Below are 21,817 nucleotides of genomic sequence, written 5' to 3'. Positions count from 1 at the left end.
TCAGACGTGTGCTCTTCCGATCTAAGTTAACAGTCTAAAAATTTAACTTACAAGTTAAGATACAAGTTAGTCCATAATAAAATTAATTAAGTTAAAAGTTAAGTTAATAAAAAAAAGTAATTAAAAAGTTAAAGTTAAATTTAATCATTTTATAATTTTAAGGTTTTTAAAGTTTCTAAAAAAATATGTATATTTGTTATACTTATTTCTGTCGAGCCGCGGAAAGAGGACCGATTTCGAAGGACTTCTTCCAACGTGATTTATGTAATGCACAGGAGATCCGCGAACAGTGATTTCTTCCCGCGGTCAGACTATATTTATTATATTATTACAATTGCCTTAATGTGTGTTCTCAAATTTGAGTTTGAAGACACTAACTTAGACATGTATTTTATTTTGGGTTTACAAGAAGCACTAAAAATGTAAAAAAGTTAGATCAAGAGTTAATTATAGTTACCGATAAAATGTAATTAAATTAAGTTAAAAGTTAAGAGCCTAAAATGTAATTAAATTAAGTTAAAATTATTTCACTTTTTAACTTAACAGTTAACTTTTATCTTTGTAACTAGCCACTACCCAACCCTGAATACCGTCATATTTAAAAAATACAGTCATTTCAGAAATCATTATAATAATTAATAATTTAATCAAAAAACGGAAATGCAATCTCCTACCTTGTTGATGACCTGTTTCTTGCACAGTAATACCATTTCCAGTTTCATAACTATATTGATAGTTCCCGTCACCTGCGTTGTCGTTGCTATAAGAAATAATGGGTATCTCTTGACCTACACTATGGCCACCACCACCGCCCAGTCCACCGCCTAAAGTACAAAAGTACGAAAATGATAAGGATTATATATTTAAGCTGCACTTAAGAAAAAATTAATTAGATTTCAAGGAAAATTGTGATGCGATATTTCTACAAAAAAATCTAGTTAACTGGAAGAACTGATTTTAGTCGCGTAATAATCGTAATGGAAATTAATCATTTGAAATTAATCAAATAGATTAATACAGATTAATACAGATATAGATTCCTTTTTTTTTTTTCAAGTCTTGAAGTCAAGTTTTGAAAAGATACATGGAAACACAATAAGACAAAGTAACTTATACTTTCTTCTCTCGTTCACTAATTATACTCTTGTTTAAACTTACCACCTGCGAAAGCACCGCCACTACTCCCGGGACCAAAGCCGCCTGACCCACCATGACCACTAGGACCACCAAAACCACCAAAACCACTTGGACCACCAGCACCACCTGATCCACCAAAACCAACTGGGCCACTATATTTAATGGGCCCACCTCCACCGTGTCCTGCAGATGGAGGACGAATCAATCCTGATCCAGCCGCACTTCCGGAACTACTAGGCGGAAGGTAAGTGGGGTCCAGTCTTGCGGCATAGCACGCACCAATGATAACCAGCAGTACTATGACGTGCTGTTGAAACAAGCCGAAATAAAGGGACAAAAATTGTACATCAAAAATAAAAATATAAAAACAAAATAGTACACATGAAAGCAATCAAACAAATACAGATGCAACATATTCCATTTTTTTTTTAACACACGCGTCATTCTGTACGTGAAACAGAAGTCACGCAGTATCGGCTTTCGGAGAATCATTCAAGTATAAAATATTCATGCGCGACAGATCGCCCATTTTCGGTTAACTGTCGCGATCAAATAGGAGAATCATTCCAAATTTCAACGAACTACAGAGAGATCTACATCCTATACGCGACTCGTACCGATCTCATCTCGCTGGTTGCGCGTGTGCTCGTCGATCAAATCCCAGCGATAATTTCTGCGTCGCACTGTTCAAATCGTGTATCGTCAAACCGACAATGATAATTGATCTGCACATATCCAGGTCGGATACAGCATACTTATATACCGATCCCGCGCGAGGATCGTCTTCCTCCCACCCGCCAATAAGCAACCGCGGATGGTACCACGGTTGGAGATAACCCGGTGATGCGTTCCTCGAAGATTCGCCGCAACGACTCCTCGTTGACGAGAGGTGCCGAAAGGGGAGGAAGAGAGAAGAAGAGATCTTAGAGCTGCCGGATGAAGACACTCACGGTGGGATAGGACTATCGGAGGGGGTGGCAGTGCAGGCGGAGGAGGCATCTGTCGAGATGAACCTCGTCGAGCTAGGATGAGGGGTAGTTGCGCAACGCAGTTGATACAGATCGGCAGGCATCTCCGAATGGATCTGAAGGTCGGCCAATGGGATTGGCATGAAAGCGAGGCAATGAGCTGCAAAAGCAAAGCAAGCGAAATAGTACAGTGTACAATTATTGGCCACTTAAAACACGCGTATTATTGATTAAGCAATGCTATTGAAAGAAATTCAATATTTGTATATACGAAACAGATATTGCCAAGCCTGATCATCAAAATCTTCCCAAGTTTTTCAAGTTAAACAAAAGATTTTATCTCGATTTGTCCTCGGTGCACATCCTGAGGACGAGGAGGGAAGCGGCGAGAAAGCGTGGAAAAGCAGCCGAGCCGATGACGCGGCCGGCATACTCTCGCCGTGCGTTTTCTCCCTTGTAATTATATCGGCTCTTTCAGCGCGGGAATTATACCCGCGGGGTCGCCGCGTCGCGTCATCATCGTCACCGACGCCGCCGCGCCGCGGCTTGCGGGGAGCAAAACGCGTGCTCCGCAATCGAGCGGGATCGTTGCGCAATCATGCGTCGAGAGCATCCTCGGAGCGCATGTCGGCCGATACGTGCGTGCGTGCACACACGGCGATTGTGCATGCACGCGCGTTCACGTGTGCGCTAGGTCGGGAACTGGATGCCTGGATGACAGTCCGCGGGGATGATGCGATCTCCTGTGCGGCTCTAAACGTGCCCACGTGTGACGTATAAGTTTATCTTTCTCGCTGGTTACGGCAACGATTATTAATGAGAGCTATTATCTCGTCAAGAACTCGCGCGCGCGCTTTTTATTTAGACCATCGCTGGATATATTCGGATAATTATATTATATGTACGCGCGCGCGCGATAATCAGATCCGGTTAGGAATCCGAAGTTTCGACGGTTATGTAAGACGCGGAGTTATAAAAGGCTATAATAAATCCACAACTCGGTTCGAAGCCCGCATCCGCGATCGCGAGAATATTATTACGCATATCCACATAATTGCGTGTATTCCAACGCGGTGCGGCCGTAAACAGTTCCATAAAATGGAACTACGCGCGGTAAACCGAAGCGCCGTACATTTGAAATCGTCAAGGTATTACACCGATCGGCACGTAACTCGCCGGTTAACGATCCACCTTTGGGTCACCGTACTCACGCTTCGCTTTCGTTATGGAACGACGAAGCGATGATCGTAATCCCAATAGGTATCACGCTCGCCTCGTAATGGCGAGAAAGATAGCGTACGTGCCTCGTCTAGATTCCCAGGGAGATAGAGCAGTCGAACTTCGGAGATCCATATACATTATACATATATATATATATTGAGAAATCGTAGCCTGAAGTTATACGCTTCGACGTTACGTGAGAGTCTCTTGAGCGGCGCACAAAGAGGAAATTAGGAGGAAACGCGATAATTCGTGCGTTCCAATTCCCGAGTTTAAATAGATATATTCCGCAAGTCGGACGCCAGTAGGGGTATGGTCGAGACAAAGAATCGCGAGCGATCGTGATGAGCTGTACAATACTTGATAATAGGATACGACGACACCGGATCAAAACAATGCATTCGCTACTCTACTCTTCAAGAGGAGGACCAGCTCATATATGCAGTTACCGCGATCTTTGAGTGTATCCTATCCCTTTGTCACGTAATCCGTGCATTTATCTATCTTGCTGCTTGTGTTATGCCAGAGATGAGATTCATCTCTTCGCGAGAAATCTCTCTCTCTCTCTCTCGGAACTGTTCCAACATGAATCTCGAAGTGTATCGAATTCCATGCACGCATCTGTTCGCGCCGAGCGGTGCGGCGTTGGGAGATAATTGGAAGGATCGAACGGGCGGACGCGGTTCTCTTCGCGATTAATCCGAAAGATTTCAGCGTCCTCCAGATCTTATCGACCACATCAGAAGAGGCTTCGTCCTTTGAGGGTCACGTATATTACAGCCTTCGATTACCGCACGGTGCTCCTTGCAGGATGCAGACTTTTTTTTCTCTGGGAAGAAAAAACGCGTTACGGCATACTCGTTCGAAAATCATATTCGACATTTTCGCCTTTCGAACAGCGCGGCGGACAGCTTTGTACCAGCTGGTTCGCGTCCAATTATTGTGTGTGCGAGCCCAGCCGTTAATCGCCCCGCGATCGACGGCGCGCAGCTCGACCGGGTTTCGACAGCGCATATCGCGGAAGTATAATCCCCGAGGTATCGAAGAGCGATATATACGTAAGAGATTGTGCAGAACCGGGAGCGTGTGTGGTGCTCTACCTCCGCGCGCTCTCTTCCTCACGACCTCGCGCACGCGATCGTACCATTTCGAAAGAATGGGAGCCCGCGTCGCGCTGAGGTCGACGAAGAAGAAAAAAAAAGACTGCGGTCTCTTCGCGGCGATTTTCTATTACGCGCCGGTTGCCGTGTTGACGCAACTCCGCGACGCGTTAAAAAAAAAAGAAGAAGAAACGAAGAGAGTGTGAAGCACTTCTCGCGCGTAGGGTGTTAAAAAAACATACCGCCATTCGTGTTTCACTTGCGTTCCAGACGCAGCGCGCGGTACCGAGTTTAGGCCAAATTAGGTCAAATTAGAGACGCGACATATCATTCCGCTCGTTAATTATGTTTACCGTATAAAAAGATATATGAATTCGAAAAAAAGCTGAATTTGTTTTATCATCATTTAACATTATCAGGGTTGGTTAGTACCTATATGGCTATGTTAAAAAGATAAAAGTTAAATTAAAAATTAAAAAGTTAGATAATTTTAGCTTAACTTAGTTTTAGACTTTTAACTTGATTTAGTTACATTTTATCGGTAACTATTAACTTTAAATTTACCTTTCTTGAAATTGCACTTTTAGTACTTCTTATACTGTAAACCCAAGATAAAATATATATCTACGTTGGTGTCTTCAAATTTGAGAATGCACATCAAGGCAAGTTATAATATATATAATAAATATATAATCTGGCCGTGGGAAGGAATCACTGCTCATGAACGTTCTATGCATTGAATCATGTTGAAACAAGTCCCTCGAAATCGGTTTTCTTTCCGCGGCTCGACAGAAATACGTATAACAAAAATATATACACTTTATTTCGAACTTTATTTAGAAGCCCTAAAATTGTAAAATGGAAAAATTTAACTTTTAACTTTTCAATTACTTTTTTTTTATTAATTTAACTTTTAATTCAATTAATTTTATTATGTGGATTAACTTTTACCTTAACTAAATTAAATGTTTAATACTGATGTTAACTTTTAACTTAACTTAATTTTAAAAAATATTACTCAACCCTGAATATAATTGTTCCACTAATTTCGCTATTAAAATGTGCTGAATATCTACGTATAAGTGTTTTAGAAATTAAGACTTGAACTTTAGCAATTTAATTCACACGCATTACAAATATCATAATATCACCGATTGCCAACTTGAAAAGCGTGAATTTTTCATTCGAGTTTCTGACATCGCTGACATGAATGCCCGTTAATAACCTCAGGGTAAATGTGTATACGAACGTTTGACAAGAGCCGATTTCTTCACACGTATATACATGAAACGCTAAACTTAATTACATACCTACCAATTTGCGCTCGCCTCGATACCGCGTTGCGAATTAATGGAAAACGCATAAGACGCACACCGTTACGTCACGATCGCGGACTCGCCGGCGACACCGGGGTCTCATCTCGATGTGCGCATTTTTGCGAGGCGCATAATTGGGATGCCCCGCGTTAATTTTTCATTAACTTTCGTCGCCACGACGCCTTCCGCCGTCGTTAAATGAAAAATATTCTGTGTCCCCCGCGGCCGATAGCTTCATCATTTTCACAACCCTTTCTCGCTGCAAAACAGACTAGCATTATTTTATTGCTGGCTTAACGTCTTCCCACGATCATCCTTCTCGATATGTATCTTCCACGGCACATGATGGATGTTTCTCGAACGGTGATCGATGCGCAGGATATCACGGATCTATTAGTAATAAACGGCCATTCGAATTCTCCTTTTGAAAGCTATCAAACAATTCAATTGTATTACAAATTATTAAATTCGATTATTTCGAATGTTATTGGGAAATTCTTGAAATCTTGGAAATTTGAAATTATCTACAGTGGAAGAGTGGACTATTTTTGCCATGATCTTATCCGTCGCGGATATTCTTACCCTATGTATAGTAACACAATTCATTGGCGGTACATTGGTGTACAGTCATGGACACATCGGTTGCAACACTTTCTTTTTTATAGGTTTCAAAACGCATTAATATTTTGTAAATGCGGACCACGATTGGTGTTATACTGTCTCTAGACTAAAGATAGTACATCGTGGTTCGCGTTTGCAAAATATAAGTTATTCTATAAAATATATATTATGTATATATTAAATATATATTAGAAACCTATAAAAAAAATGTGTTGCAACCGATGTGTCCACAACTGTACATAATTGGCCTGTATTGGAGGTATATTGGGCCAATGTTGCTCAATTAATATATAGCCAATATTAGTTATAAATTAAGGTGGTTTTATCGCTCAACGCCAACTCGATAGTGTAACGTTGTCACATAAACGTCACACATATCGCATATGTACAGTCTATGCGAAGTGTTTTTATTGAATTACGTTTGTTCTTATTGAATTATTAGTCACATAAAGGGACTAACTTTTGACTGAGACTTGCTCGATAAAACCACCTTAAATGCAAATATATCGTCAATATAAAACACAAAGCGTCTACTTTAAAAGCGCGTCATCAATGTTGGGGATCAATTGATCGTAATTAATATTGCGCTGACAATTTTTGCTACTCGAATTATCATTTACAGATTTTTAGGCCGTACCTATTATTCTATTCCAATATTTACCGATTAATTTTTTTTATTTATTATATATATTCAACGGAATTGTAGAAAAAGCGTTCGCTATGGTTTCTGCAACGCGCTTATATACTTACGCAATCGCGTGTCGTTTGCCGCATTGGAATTCGAAAATGTGTCATGGAATTTCGATCAGCACGCAAGATAGTCATGTCGCTTATCGATTGAAGCAAAGAAAGAGAGAGAGTGAGAGAGAGAGGTGGAGGGGGGGGAGGGAAGAAAGCATTATTTATTGTTCGCTCCACAGATATGATCTCTTGAGAGAAAGAGAGGTCCCTGCTTGAATATTTGCTTGTGGTTACACAAACCGATCGGGTTTGCTCCTCTTTTCGTTGGCGAGGCGAGTGAATGGGCGCATCATTGCGGGCTCTTGGTCTCGGTAGCCGCGGAGCCTTCCCGCGAGCGCGGGGTTAGCCGAGCAAAAAGAAAATATAGTTCAGGCCGCCGGGTAAAGCCGATTGCATAATATAAGCCGAGGCACGTCGCAACATCGCTCACCGCTTTTACGAGGCGGTGCAGCTCCTCTTCGCTGTCATCGTTGACCTTTGGAAAGGCATCAGCTAGGCGCACATATAAGCGCGTGTATACCCCGAGGGGTGCAGCCGTCGCAATGGCGGGCCCCCATAACGTATAATGGTCGAACATAAAACGCGCTCATCTCCACAGTCAGATCTAGATCGTGCGGAGAGCGCGAACGCAGAGAATCTCTAGATCTATGAACGCGAATTTGCTTCACAAACGTGCGGACGGCTGTCACGAGTTCAAACGAATAATGTATAGAGACGATTATCTTTAAAAAAAAAATGGCGAAGTTAAAAATATATTTTGCCTGACAAAAGCAATTAATTAAGCATTGATTAAAAATTGTTTTTCTAATTGTACCGTATATGTGACGCACGTACGAGCTTGTCGGAATTTCCCTAATAAAACGTACGATGGAATATAAGGAACGGTCGGTCGATCAATCGATTGAACGCGCCTTTTAGCCGTATTAGACGCCGTAGAGCAATTATATATATATTGTATTGACATACGACGTGCTGTAATCGCAGCGAGAACTAATTAACTATTCGTGCCGCACTTTCGATATCTCCATCAATACCAGAACTTTCGCCACAATCATTAGCAAATAGCTCGCGATGAAGACTTCATTCATCGCAAACCGGTTCTGCGATCGCTGGTTGATCCGGAAAATTGGCATTAAGTAGAAACGCAATACAACCGAGAGGACATGCAGTGATATAATCGTATTAGTTGTGAGCTAATCTAATTGTCTTATAAATGCTGCACTTTCTCGCAGTCACCAGAAAGGATTCGAATTAAAGCGTTTGCCGGTATAAAAAATATTTATTAACAATTTGAAAAGATGTGTGATTTAAACGATTAAGCCGCGATGCTCTAATGTCTCATTTTCAATTTTCAAAGCATAAAAAGCAGCGATCGATCTTTGACTATATAGTCAAAGGCGTTGATACGTTTACACGAATCGATATATGAAATGAACAAAAATATTCGAGCGGTATTTCTATGTAGACGATATCAGAGTTGGGTATATAAGTTAATATTTTTTTAAAATTAAATTAAATTAAAGTTAATGACTTATAAAATTAATATAGTTAAGTTAAAAGTTGCATGAACAAACAATAATTACTAACTCAGTTAAAAGTTAACATTAAATTAACTAAAGTTAAATTAAAAATTAATGTTGGAAAACATTTGTATTAAATTAGAATGTCACTTTTAAAAAATAAGATTACTGTAAATGAAAAACAACTACAATATAAATAACCAAATTTAATAGTTTAATTGTAAATTAGGTTAATATGAAATAACAACGAAATATAATTGTCTTTATATGAAAATGTTTTTGCTTTTAAATTTTTAACTTAGAAAAAAATTAAATAAGCTATATGTATACAGTTTATACAGGGTTGGGTAAGTTAATATTTTTTTTAACTAAGTTAACAGTTTAAAATTTTAACTTAGTTAAGATACAAGTTAGTCCGTAATAAAATTAATTGAGTTAAGTTAATAAAAAAAAGTAATTAAAAAGTTAAAGTTAAATTTTTTTCATTTTATAATTTTAGGATTTCTAAATAAAGTTTCTAAATAAAGTATATTATATTTATTTCTGTCGAGCCACGGAAAGAAGACCGATTTCAAAGGACTAATTCTTTCAACGTCCACAGATCGAAGGTCGAACAATGATTCCTTCCCGCGGCCAGACTATATGTATATCAAGAAAGCTAGATAAAAAATTAATAGTTACCGATAAAATGTAACTAAATTAAGTTAAAAGTTAAGAGCCTAAAATTTAACTAAGTTAAAATTATTTAACTTTAATTAACTTTTATTTTTTTAACTAGCCACTACCCAATCTTGAGTTTATATATGTTTAAAAATAACTATAGATGAAGTTAACTGTTAACTTGTTCAAAATTAACTAAGTTAAAAGTTATTAACTATTTAACTTTATTATTTAATTTTTAACTTTTTAACAAGTTACTACCCAACCCTGGACGATATTATAGAGGTATAAGAATATTTCTTTCGATCAGCAGCTCTGTGAAATTGGCGGCACGCGCGCAGCGACACGAAGTTGTTGCGACCGACTAGAGTTACTATAGTAACTCTACGACCGACGCGTTCCGAGCGCCATCGTCACGTCGCGCGCGGAACTCGCAAGACGACACGCACTTCTCGACAGTTCTCGATTCAAATCCCGTCATTCCCGTCGAGACGCGAGGAGGTTTCGCAGAAACCGTTATTATGAGGCGTCGTTGATCATCGCTCGACGCCGTGGCTCGCCTCTCTCCCGCGCGAACAAGTTACAAGAGGAATCTCGCCGGGAAATGGCGGAGGACGAGGAAGCGGATTATCCGAACAACGCGCGTCTCTTCCGAATCGCCGTCTCCAACAGCCTGAGGAACATAGCCGAGTCTGTCAGGTGAGTGACGATAATCGTAGACGCGTGCGTCCGGCATTCTGTCGGTTTCGCGCGCAACTTCGCGCGCTCACTTAACCTCTTATCTGTCCGTTGTCATTCGCCCGTTTTTTACTTCTCGCGTTAAGAGCGGAATCGAGGCGAGCTCACGTCATCGTGACCACTTCTAATAGTCTCGCTAACTTTTTGTGACTCTACAAGAAAAAAAAGATGTAAAGAATTCATAAGATTTCTCCGTTGCTTCTTGATTTATTTATGGTCTTTTTTCTTAAATTCGGCCGAAGAAAGATCTCGTCTTTCCAATCTTTCAATGTCTGGCTTATACAGAAAAATCACTCGATCGCGTATTCGCCTACGCAATAACAGTACCGCTATCAGAAGTGTGTCAAGTGCGTCACGTGGTCGAAGAGATCTCTCACAGTCTCACAATCATGCATATATCTCCGTTCACGGTCTTCAGGATTTTTAATGGTTTTCCTAATATTTTTCTTTTTTAACGTATTAATAAAAAAATGGTTGCAGATTTCTGTGATGTGCTTCGTTATGTTACTATAGAATATAAATTCCAAAAGTTCTGAAAAAAAAAACATCCCTTGAATCTAATTCCATAAAGAATTCTCTGTGCATGATTTTTTAATCAGTGCACAAGGAGACATGCACGAACAAATATTTATAATTTTAGGTTCTTATTTTAGAAATATTTTGTATAACTGAAATTGTGTCGAAGATGCAAAAATCCATATTTTCATACATATCAGTAATACCTGAAAATCCACAATTATGTTTTGGATAAATAAATACAAAGATCTTCATATAAGATCACAGTCTTCTACGTGTAGCCTGGCAATCTGCGTCTTTTACGAGAGAAGCCGATTCCGTGATTTATTGATGTAGCCAGGCAGTCGGAAAGATCAAGATACATAATGTGTGCGTACGCCGTGGAAGGGATCGGCATCGTCAATGACCTAAACGTCACTCGGTGTTACTCGATGTCATTGGCCTCCGCGGTTCGCATGTTAATTCCCGAGTCGCCGTGGCCGCTCGCTCTCACGTGGCCGTCGTTGTACGTTTCGTTGGTCGAGTCCGCAGCCGCGATCGTCGTCGGTGCCCGCGATCTGCTGAATCGGCGATCCCTCTCGGCGATCGTTTTCCAGGAAGGCCCCCTTCGCCCGCGCGCGGATCCACCAGTTGACCTTCGAGGAATTCCACGAAGCGTTCGGGGAAACAAAGGCCTCTCCTGCCGCCGTGACCGGCGCGGGGGCGATGGTCATTCGTGTGCTGTGTGTCGCCCGGAGTCGTGCACGCCGCACGCACGAGCTGTGCGTGCTCCATACTGTACTGTCTCGCGGCGGAGGCAGTTGGTTCTTTCGTTACTCAAGCGCCGCAGATCGTCTTCGTGGTGGACGTTTTCGTTTTTTAACAACGCTAAACATTACGATATAATTGTAGGAAACGATTTCCTTTGTTTATGAAATTTAATTATTTTATATCGGCCGTTAATGTCATTCCGTGCGCGTGATTCGAGGGAAAATGCGAATGCGTCAGTTCAGTTGAACTTAGGTGAGCGAATGGTTCCTGCGACACTGGACTGTACCGGAGGGATTGGAAGCGTGCTTAGTTAGGTCTGGACTATTGCAAATATGTAGCATCGATTTCAAATTGCACCAGTCCCGGCCTGATTGAGCACGCGAGAAACAACGAGGCATTCGTTTACACGGTACGGTAGGTACGGTGTGTGAAGACCCCAGACCCCGGGTGAGTCTAATGTAGCGTGGCGTTTTATGTAGATAATATACACGGCGAATGTTACGCGCGTCGAAATAAACGTAACACGACAGCTGGCTTATTTTTTTTTTTTTTTTTACAAACGTCGGAAGCTGCGAGTGAGGAGATTGGATCTTACTATTGTATGCTTATTATAACACGGCAAGAAGTCGCGATTAGAACCATCCGGATTCCCGTCCTCTGTGATCGAGCGGCGTGCCGCTGCTCTTTGTCCGTGGCGTCGGGACAAAGAAAGAAAGAAAGAAAAAATTCGATCCCCGGCGATAAGTCGTCACGTACTCACTATGCATCGTGTACGGGGGAACGCGCGCATCCGGTCGTGCGTTGGAAAGCACGACGGAGTAAGAGAGAGCACGTGTCTTCTTTCTTATACGTGTACACACATCGTACATGCGTGTAAAAGCAATTGTATGCCGTCCGGATTGATAAGGCCGCCTTTCTGCGAAACAAGATAGAGCGAATAATTCGAATTGTCACGCAGCAGCGCGCTGTATTATATTTCCGGATGTCGTTAATCTTAGATAAGACCGTGTTTATTTCGAGACACGACGACTATTATTAGGCGTTTACCGCGCCACTTGATTCGGCACGGCGCGGGCGACACGGCGTACATTCATTCATATTTCGCGCTTAATAATAAACACGTTTTGCTACGCTTTTCGTTTCAGCGAGAATGAGTTCCTCGAGATACTCACGATTCTCAAGTCGAATCCGAGCACCGCCCGGAAGTTGCACAAGGCCATGATAAAGGAGCTGTACAGCAGCATGAACAACGATCTGGAGGATATATGGAAGGAGGGCAGTTTGCAGGAAGCCTTCACCAAAATCGCCAAATTGTCCGAGGAGAGCACGACGTCTGCTAACGAACGCGCATGGTCGGGTGATGGGATTCGTTGGAAAATTATTTTCGTGATTGCTCCGTGTAAATCTCTTACTTGAGAGTCATCGTCTGATTGCAGGCGTCCACCGGGGGATGTAACCTCGCATCTGAGATCGCTGGACGCGCACGAAATCAAAAAGGGGACCGAGGAATTGGAGAAACAGGTGAACGAGTTGGAAAGGGAGAACAAAGCCCTAATGAGGACAATCGCAGAAAGTAGATCGAGGATACGTGCCACGAACGACAACGTGATGAGAATTCTGAATTGCGCGCCGGCCATGCTGCAACGATTAGACGATACGTGCGAACAGCTGGCGACTTGTCTTAAAACGATCGAGAAGGAATAGCTCCGAAATGAATCTTGGAAGAATGCTGTATATAATGTATATATATATATTAGAAGGTATTTTTATTGAAAACAATTTTTATTAAAATACAATAATAAAAAAATTGAAACTAAAGTAAAGTAAAGCGAAAAGTACGTTTATTTATTATATATGTATACAGTGTATACATATATATGTGTCAAATTTATGTTTATACATTTATAATATTTTAAATATTTTTGTACATAATATGGAAATATTTTATATTTATACGAAAAACTGTATTGCATCGTATTTTATTAATGGCCATCGCTTTCATCTAATTCCCGACATCTCAAAATATTGTCCATTCGTTTTTTTATATCTGGTGAAAAGGAACAAGCGCTCTCGGATATCTCCTTCAATTTTCGAATTTGCGTCGCATACTCGTCCTACGAAACAACGAAAGATTTTTGTAACAATTGTAAGGATGCTTTCACGCGAATTGGGGCAACGTATTAGAGAGTCGAGTTAAAATTTACTTCTTGCTCCGCGATCATGGCCTTCACGCGGACGAGTTTCTTCGCGTTACTATCCGCTCTTCTTCTCATTTGCGCCAGGTCCTCCGACAGATTCGTCCTCAGCGTCGTCAGTTCGCTTATCTTCGCGCGGATCGTCTCGTTCGGATCTTCGTAACCGCCCGACCTCTCGACGCACGTATCGTAGTCTATACTTATATTCTTGAAACGCTCGTGAAGATCCTGCTCCTCCGATCGCACGTTGTTCAACACGAACCGCGCTTTCCGCTGCAGTTGCCTCACGTTGCAGATTTCCGTTTCTATGTTTTCGGATTCGTCGCGGTAGCCTTGCAACGTTGGCTTACAACGATCGATCTCCCTCTCAATTTGGCGGAGCTCGCTATTGAAATCGACGCTGTCGACGTTCATTGCGTCGATTTCGCTCGACGCTGCGTACAAACCATATCTCTATTTAATTTAAGTATTTTTTTTTATCAATGGACAAAATTCTCTTAAGCATTTACATTAAAATAAACTTAAGTTTTATAAAAAAAATTGAAGGAAGGTAACTGAAGAAATAGTAAAGTGAACAAAGCATTTTTCTTTATCAAAGAATAAAATTTTCTTAAGTATTTACATTGAAATACACTTAAGTTTTATAAAAAAAATATACTTGAAGGAAAGTAACTGAAGAAATAGTGAAGTGAACAAAGTATTTTCTTTATCAAAGAATAAAATTATCTTAAGCATTTAGATTGAAATACACTTAAGTTTTATAAAAAAAATATACTTGAAGGAAAGTAACTGAAGAAATAATGAAGTAAACAAAGTAACGAAGATGATTATTTAATATATATCTATTAATAAAATTTGTAACGCCGAAGCTTTTTATTTATGAAAGAAGAAAACAAGTGAGATAATTACCAGCCGCGTGTCGATTAACAAATTCCCCAAAATTCCAAATAAATTCATCATTATCCATCTCAACGTTAATTGTTAATTATTTGAATATAGATTCAAAGTTAGCTGACAATAATGGCGTTCGTAATGCTGAAAGGGTCAATCTTGCGGAAGATAGCGTAGCGTAACTCGTAATTCTATACCGTGCACTAACGCCCTCCTGCGTACCGCGGTCGAAGTGGAAAGCAGCAAGCTAAATGGACGGTAACGGAAAGGACGTGCAGCTACCGCGCATTCCGTGCTTCGATATAGTTTTTCGATGTCAGAAATCACATATATCGGGTATGATCAGTTGCAATTTACTTATCATTTTGATTATTTCGGAAATGTAAATTATAAATAATTGTACGTAAAAATTTTATATGGTTTATAAATCGCGCGTAAATAATTTCGACGTTTAGCTTGATCCATACGCGTCAAATAATCATCGCGCTGAAGTTCTCGTATCTCGATTGTTGCGATTCTTGAAACTTGAACCTCAGTACCGGAAAGCGTCGCGACGGATCGTGAAGTAGTCGTACGTTTCTATTGCTTGTCTATAGCTATTTCTCGTAATCACTATATAGTGGTTTGCTATTTGAAATGAAGTACACCGCGCGCGCGCGCGCGCGAAGACAATTAATTGCGAAGGACTCGTGAAGCATCGGATATTCGTCGTAACTCGTTGGACACCGCGCGGTCGCTGCGATATCGCAATCCCGAAATCGGCGATCTACTGACGACGCGAAAGAGTCCATTAATTGGAATCGTCCTTCATGCTCATTTTTTCGTGGCGCAGCCAAGAGAAACGGAGTACGCGCGATTATCGCCAGGTACGCACAAATATATCATGATTATTTTATTAAATTGCTTTTTTGATAATTCATTATCTTTTCAACCATTGATCTGTTGTTCCAAATAATTTCTGATATCCGCTATAAACGTTCTCGAGTTTATTCCGTCGAACGGCACGATTGTTAGTTTGAATTTCGCGCTTTCTACATTTGTTCCTCTTAATTTTTCTCCTGCAAGCATATTTAAACTCATCTCGCGTTACATCCAGGAAGGCGCAATCTAGAACGAAGGCCGAATTACACCGCGATTATTTCGCCGATAACGGGCGATAACGATGTACGATAACGAGTATAACGACGCCGGCCAACCGGGATTCAAACGCGGCCGAGCGACATGGCGTCCGCCGCGCCGGAGCGTTTCCCGCGTAAAACAGCGCCGCCCCGCGATTGGCCGCGCTCCGCCAATGGCCCGGCGTCGCGCGCACGGCGCCGCGAGATGGCGGCAGCGTACGAGTCCCAAGTGATCGCAACGCACCCGCGATTCGCCATTGCGACGTGATTGCCTACCGAAGTTTCGTTTCGCGTTCGTGCGTGAGAATTCGTCCCGGTGCGTCCCACGTCGGACTGCCCTGGCCCGCCGGCCTACGCAAGTGCCAAGTAAGTCGAGAGAATCGCCTCCTGTCGCGCGTGCGAACGCGCGCACCGATCGCCGCCGCCGGTTTCGAGGCAGGCAGAGCGGAATCGCGCGCGCCGTCGGGACGAGACGTCACGCGTCACGGAGGCGCGTCGCCGCGCGGAGGGACACGCTTCCGACTTCTTTTTTTCCTTTCCACGTGCGGGGAAGGGGGGGATTAAACCCGTAATTTTCGTGCCATCGTCGGCGGTCGACGTGTCCGCTCGATCTCGCGTCCCTCCGCTCGGCGCTCGCTCGCGGCTACATGAGCGTCGATCGCAAATCGCCGACGATCCGTGACGTCTCGATCTTCGCATTCCTTCTTTCTTTCCAACGTAACATTCCGAGCGCGTTTACGCGCCGCCGTAGTGCCAGGAGAGCGATACGCGGTCGGCTTTGGAGGTTATACGTCTGCGACAATGCGACGCGACGCGACGCGGCGCAGCGCGGCGCCGCGCCGCGCCGCGTGAGCGGTTGCACGCGACCGCGGAAGCTCCGACGGCCGAGTCGATACTTCGGGATCTTTTTACGCTTTCCTCGGGACGAGAGAAGTCTCGCCGTCGGGGATACCGATGCCCAAATGATATTTCAATGACTCCGAAGCGCGACGCGACGTCGTCGCGGGACGAATTTTGTCGTCGCGCTGCGGAATGCCGAATAAATAAATAAAATACCTCGGTCGATTTATTCCGCGGCCGAATGTAGCAACCCGATCCTCGCATCGCGAGACGTGTATTTCCCTTTCAATGACGAATATATTTCCGTATTCGGTGCAAACCGTCAAACCACTTTCACACGTATCACGTTAAACACGCGGCAGGTTTAGTACAGGGGTACGCCGTGTAATCCGTATATAGCGTAACGCATTGTTTATTCGCAACGAGAAGGAGAGCCTCGATATCTGCGGCGGCGTTATCTCGCGCGATAAGCGCTCCGGAATGACGTGCGCGACTAAACTACATACAGAACCCGAGAGAATATATTTCCTCGGGATCCGCATTGGAAAATCGTAATTTCTTCTTAATGTTGTATGTGTTCGTCCCATAATTTCTCGAGACGAAATGGAAAGAGTGAATCGAAATAGCGCGATGCGACACAGACGTGTATTTCCAACAATAAATAATTCGATGGAGAAATATTTTCTGTCGACAAATCCACACGTGATTTGTCCCCGTCCGTGGATTAATTCCGTGAGGATTTGTCTCTGCGCTAATGATTTTACCATTCGACGCGGACAAACGTAACGAATCCATTAGTCGGTGATTCAGTGCGGAATCTATAGCTTCTTAAAGATTTCCTCGTTTATAGGACGGAAAGTGTGACGTTATTTCTAGCATATTCAAACAGGGAAACATTCATGTTTCCGCGACAATAAATCGAACTCATGCATTTTATTTCTTATCAACATTCTCGTTAATCGGGTAACGATTCCGTAGAATGGATAAGGCCAGTCTCACCATCTCTGATTAACTTGATCAGTCAGATACATTTACAAATTACCAACTTGAAGCTGATTGTCTTATTTTCTGCAAATTATCATTTATTTATGTGAAATATAATGTTTTTTTTATTAATAGTCCAATAATACGTTTAATTAAAATAATTAAAAAATTAGGGTTAGGGATGAACAGTTTTTTAAGTTTTGCAATTGGCAATTAAAATGTAATCGATCGATCAAGTTGATCGGAGATGGTTTGACTAGTCCATAGTGCCTGTTTAAAATTCGACGAAAAATAGCATTCTTTTTTTTTGTCAAAAGTCGGTCTTACGATTTAATCTGCGCTTCTCAAATATAGACTGCAGGAAGTCGCGAAAGGTCGCGGCACTTTGTGTCGGAAAATTTTACGTTGTATCGAATAACATTTAGCACCCGTACTACTTTATATATATATATATATATATATATATTTTATGTATATCTGTACATATGTGTCACACGCCGGTTGATATTAGGATACGCGTCGACGGCTGAAATTCGCTGGGCAACAATTCTATTAATAGCTCGATGTGGAAAGACATTTTTACCTCGGCCGGCAATCGCTTGGCGAAGCGACGTGCGTTCTCGAGCGATATAACCTGAATTCCACGTTATCAACTATTTCGAGATATCAATTGTATTCGATAATTATGCCACATTAATTTGAACCGTCGACGACCGCTGGACTCTAGACTCGATCGAGTTGGGGTTCGCTCGCTCGCTCGGCCTCGTCTCGAATGTAAATTTATTACGCGTGTGAAATTTCAACGATCGATTCCGGAACGATCGGATATACGAAATCGTCGAGTTATCGAAGATGGATAATATAGATAAGTTATCTGTCGAAACTGGCTATTTTTTTTAATTAATTCATAAACCCATTGGACTTGTAGACACAGTTTATACATTCTCTCTGGGATGAGTTACACCAACTTACACCAACTTCGACGTCTTTCGCCGACCTCTCTTTCAACCGTCTCTATTCAAAATTCCACGATTGCGTAAAGTGAAGGATCTCGCGGGGGAACGGACTCGGGGTCCAGAGGGGACATGAACCTCTTGTTCGTCATAAGTATGTATGGGGGGGGGGGGTCGGTGAAGAAGAGAGGGGAAGAGGATGAAGAGATGGATAGTTTGGGCTAGGTCAAGCCGGAGTTGGTTTGGTCCCCGAGTGGCAATCGAGGGGATAAGGGTTTGAGGTGTAGCTCTGCCGTTTCATCCAATTTCTCGACGGTGAGAGGGGGGGGGGACAAAGGGGGAGGTGGACGGTCGGGTAGGCGATGGTTCGCCCGAACGGGGGTGGATTTCTCCCAGCCCGCTCGTTCACTCTCCCTCCCTCCTTCCGCCGCTCGACACAATGGCACAACAAAGCGTTACCAGGGTAACTGGCCGGCGGAGCGGTTGCCATCACAAAACTTTCCAACTTGTGATTGCAAACATTAGCGTCGCCGCGCCGGCACACGCGCGCTGCCGTGCGGATTCACACGCACGACACGCCGTTCTCACACGCCCGTCCGGCACGCGAGCGCGCGTGCCTGGGACACGCACTTTGTTGTTTCCACTAAGTGCCGGGTGGAAAACAACGACGACGACGGCGGTGGCGGCGCGGGCGGCTGCGGCGCCGCCGCCGCTGCCGTCGCGTCACGGGGGTGAAGGGGAGGACGGCGGCGATGGGTCGGTGCTTCTTTGTGAATCGTTATGGTTCAAGGTTTCTTTTTATTACCCGTTTTGTAGGTTGAATTTGTTTTCCCTCGCGGCGGGAGAGGAAGTGTCAGACCTGATAGCAGGTGCGCGGACAAAGCTAACGCTCTGTGTAAGAGCAGGCTAACGTCGAGGGGGGAGAGGGGGTTTACGTTATATATATTTTTTTCCATGCCGCTCGAAAGAGAATTGCGAGGGAAACACCGATCGCGCGGTGTATCGCACGGTTTGTCGGATCATATCGTCGCTCGAAAAACCTGCACGGTTTCAGGAACGCACGAAGGAACGCGCGTTATATAGAGATGTTTTTTGTTTAACTCTATCTGTAACGTAACACCGAGAGGACGGAGAAAGCGAGTTAACCGCGATTAGCATTGAACAACGTTGGAGCCGCAAGCCGAGTGTTGTTACTTCAAACACGCAGATACCCGCCGATTCTAGGTCTTGAGAAAACGCGCGCGGCCGGCGCGGAGTTACAGTTAGCCTTGATTACTTCGCAGTCTCTCTCTCCCGCGCGGGTTGGTCTCACGATTTATGCAAAGGGATCGACCGCAGCCGCAGCCGCTGGTCAACCTTGATTACACTTTTATCACTTAAAACAGGTCCGGCACTTTCAGCGCGTATAGCAGTCGGCGTAACACTGACATCGCGCGCGCGTAATAACACGTGGACGGCGGCGAATTGACCTAGTTGCGCGTAATTTTACAATCTAGCTTAGCGAGCTTGTGTTTTTACGCTAAACGGATCGTCGTCGTAGGACGACGTCATTCGCGGTCGGCGTCGATTATTTCCCACGCGCGACGTAATCGATACGGGAGGGAGGAGAAGGTGGTGATGGAGGAGGAGGAGGAGGAGGGAATTGGAAGGAAGGGAGAGGCAGGATGATGGATGTATTCGTATTATTTGCAATCGCAATTTGCAATGGAGCACTCGTGTCGGCCGAGGCCCTTAGGCGCTGCGGTATTTCGGTGCAGCCCTCCAGTATCTCGACGGTTGAACGGATATTAAATTGAATTAAAAGGGTGGGAAGGTGTATTCTCGGGTCTTACCGGCCCGATTATTTATTTAGCGGATGTAACTACTGCATACACAGACGCGCGCGCGCGGGACCGTCGTTGTCGGGTACATAGATTCGAGAGGCGAGGGAAGGAAACGTCTCGGGACATTTTAGCTTTTCGCGGAAAAAGAGCGAAAATTAATGGTTTATATTATTCGCTGCGAAAGACTCCGCGACTTCAATGAAACGACCGGTTGAGGGAGGAGGGGGGGGGGTAGTTCCGCTATCTCGCGCGCGATGGATGGCAAAACTCTTAATTAGATATCGGAAAAATAGAACTTCCCGCGCCCGCGCGTAGATTCGCGTCTCCCTCACTCCCTCGCGAGAGCGTGGAACGAGATATTTTGTTTCCGTAACTAGCGAACTCTTGTGTTTCGCCGAGCGATAAATTAACCATGTAATTCTCAACTTCTCCCCTCCCCCTCATCTTTTTTCACTTGATTACGTTCGATTTTCCTCTCTCTCTCTCTCTCCCTCTCTATCTATCTATCTATCTATCTATCTATCTTCCTCTTAAAATGGAGAATTATTTACTCGCTAATTGATTCAAATCCCAATGCGTCGCGGGACTTATTCGGAGTAACTGCGCGTATTTTACAGCAATCGCGTCTCCTCCCTCTTCGTAATACGATTCTTATTTACGATATTCGAGGTGTTAATAAGGCAATTGCGAGAAAATAAAGTGGCGGTAAAGTGCAGTAAAGCCAAGTCTGGTGACGGATTATATTTTATTTTCTCACTCTCGCTCGTGTCCGCAAGTCATAAATATCCGGCTTTTAATTGAATTTTTATCCCCGCGGCGGGACAATTTTGCGAGCAGCGACTCCTCGCGCAGGGGCCGCGAGGTAAAACGATACGTGTCATCGATTCGCACACTTTCGTCGCGTTCTAGTTAACCATCTGTCCGAGGAAAACGGGCGGCCGAAGTAAAGTGAGACCGCTTTGTGCGAATGACACGGAGCTAAAATGGGATGGAACTTTGTAGTCAGCCCGATAAGGTGTTACCTCGACAGCTGTTCAAATCATTCTCGCTTTATATACATTTCGCTGTTCCGCTTCCCCTTTGTCTCGTCTTCTCTTTTTTTCTTTTTTTTTTTAGATTTATTCGACGTCGCTCTTTAAGTCTCCTCCGATAAATAAGCAAATGCCTCACGTCAGATCTCGGCGGAGGTCGCGTAACATCTGCGAGGCAGTTCTTTCACAGTTCGCGCTTCTATCCTATTTACAATTCCACTTATAAGAATATTAATCAAGCGCGCATTTACCAATGACAGGCGAGAATTCATTAATAGCACGGATCTCGCGCGATTGCAGCACATCCACTCGCCGCGCACTATTTGCGCCGGGCGACATATATTATACCTATTATTTAGCTATTCATTGTGCCGAGGCATTGAAAGTCAGAGTGGTTTCGAATGTATAATTCGCATGATAATGAACGTGCAGCGCATAAATTAACGGCGATTACTTTTGCATCTTTATCGATTCTCATCGCGGAACCGCGCCATCCCGCGCCGAAAGTCGCTCGAGTACCTACTCTCGCGAAAATGCTCGCGCGACATTTACTTCTTAATAGAGATTTTATTCCCCCTTTTTTAGTAAACTAATTTCGCGACGCGACGATGCTCGTAATTAGCTCCACGACGATGCGCGGGAGGATGGTGGAATTACGTTCCGTATACGCCGCCGTCTTGCGAGGGGGGGGGGG

At 43.4% G+C, this 21,817-nt stretch overlaps 4 protein-coding genes and 1 long non-coding RNA gene across 7 annotated transcripts in view; 2 read left to right on the top strand and 3 right to left on the bottom strand.

Moving 5' to 3' along the window:
* LOC105456951 (pupal cuticle protein 20-like) overlaps positions 1-1,864 on the bottom strand; it is a 2,262-nt gene extending 398 nt beyond the window's left edge. Inside the window, exons 1-3 of the mRNA XM_011701344.1 lie at positions 1,755-1,864; positions 1,159-1,444; positions 675-824 (exon numbers count right to left, since the gene is read on the bottom strand). Coding sequence (XP_011699646.1) covers positions 675-824; positions 1,159-1,444; positions 1,755-1,763 — 445 coding nt within the window. The 5' untranslated portion in view covers positions 1,764-1,864. The remainder of the gene's footprint in view (positions 1-674; positions 825-1,158; positions 1,445-1,754) is intronic.
* A 7,852-nt stretch (positions 1,865-9,716) lies between these two features.
* LOC105456946 lies at positions 9,717-13,199 on the top strand. Its single transcript, XM_011701339.1, has 3 exons — positions 9,717-9,983; positions 12,434-12,640; positions 12,725-13,199. Exons 1-3 carry the CDS (start codon positions 9,889-9,891, stop codon positions 12,990-12,992), a joined length of 570 nt encoding a protein of 189 aa, XP_011699641.1. The 5' UTR covers positions 9,717-9,888; the 3' UTR covers positions 12,993-13,199.
* On the bottom strand, positions 10,210-11,031 carry LOC105456945. The gene is made up of 2 exons (XR_975305.1): positions 10,745-11,031; positions 10,210-10,554 (listed from the first exon to the last, which is right to left on the bottom strand). It is a non-coding gene; the product is annotated as an uncharacterized LOC105456945 (long non-coding RNA).
* A 4-nt stretch (positions 13,200-13,203) lies between the features above and the next one.
* On the bottom strand, positions 13,204-16,680 carry LOC105456940. Of its 3 annotated transcripts, none has more exons than XM_011701328.1 (3): positions 16,549-16,680; positions 13,493-13,917; positions 13,204-13,402 (listed from the first exon to the last, which is right to left on the bottom strand). In XM_011701328.1, exons 2-3 carry the CDS (start codon positions 13,895-13,897, stop codon positions 13,271-13,273), a joined length of 537 nt encoding a protein of 178 aa, XP_011699630.1. In that variant the 5' UTR covers positions 13,898-13,917; positions 16,549-16,680; the 3' UTR covers positions 13,204-13,270. The 3 variants fall into 3 exon arrangements, with proteins under 3 accessions (XP_011699630.1, XP_011699628.1, XP_011699629.1); XM_011701326.1 differs by lacking the exon at positions 16,549-16,680 and adding an exon at positions 14,393-14,511 and having other exon boundaries at positions 13,493-13,936; XM_011701327.1 differs by lacking the exon at positions 16,549-16,680 and adding an exon at positions 14,393-14,511.
* Positions 15,747-21,817, top strand: part of LOC105456944 (heterogeneous nuclear ribonucleoprotein K) — a 107,271-nt gene continuing 101,200 nt past the window's right edge. Inside the window, exon 1 of the mRNA XM_011701337.1 lies at positions 15,747-15,858. The gene's annotated coding sequence lies outside the window, so the exon portion shown is untranslated. The remainder of the gene's footprint in view (positions 15,859-21,817) is intronic.

Source organism: Wasmannia auropunctata, unplaced genomic scaffold (genome assembly GCF_000956235.1).
Source record: "Wasmannia auropunctata unplaced genomic scaffold, wasmannia.A_1.0 LD335475.1, whole genome shotgun sequence".
In the NCBI taxonomy this organism is placed as follows: domain Eukaryota; kingdom Metazoa; phylum Arthropoda; class Insecta; order Hymenoptera; family Formicidae; genus Wasmannia; species Wasmannia auropunctata.
This window is presented reverse-complemented; position numbering and strand designations above follow the sequence as displayed.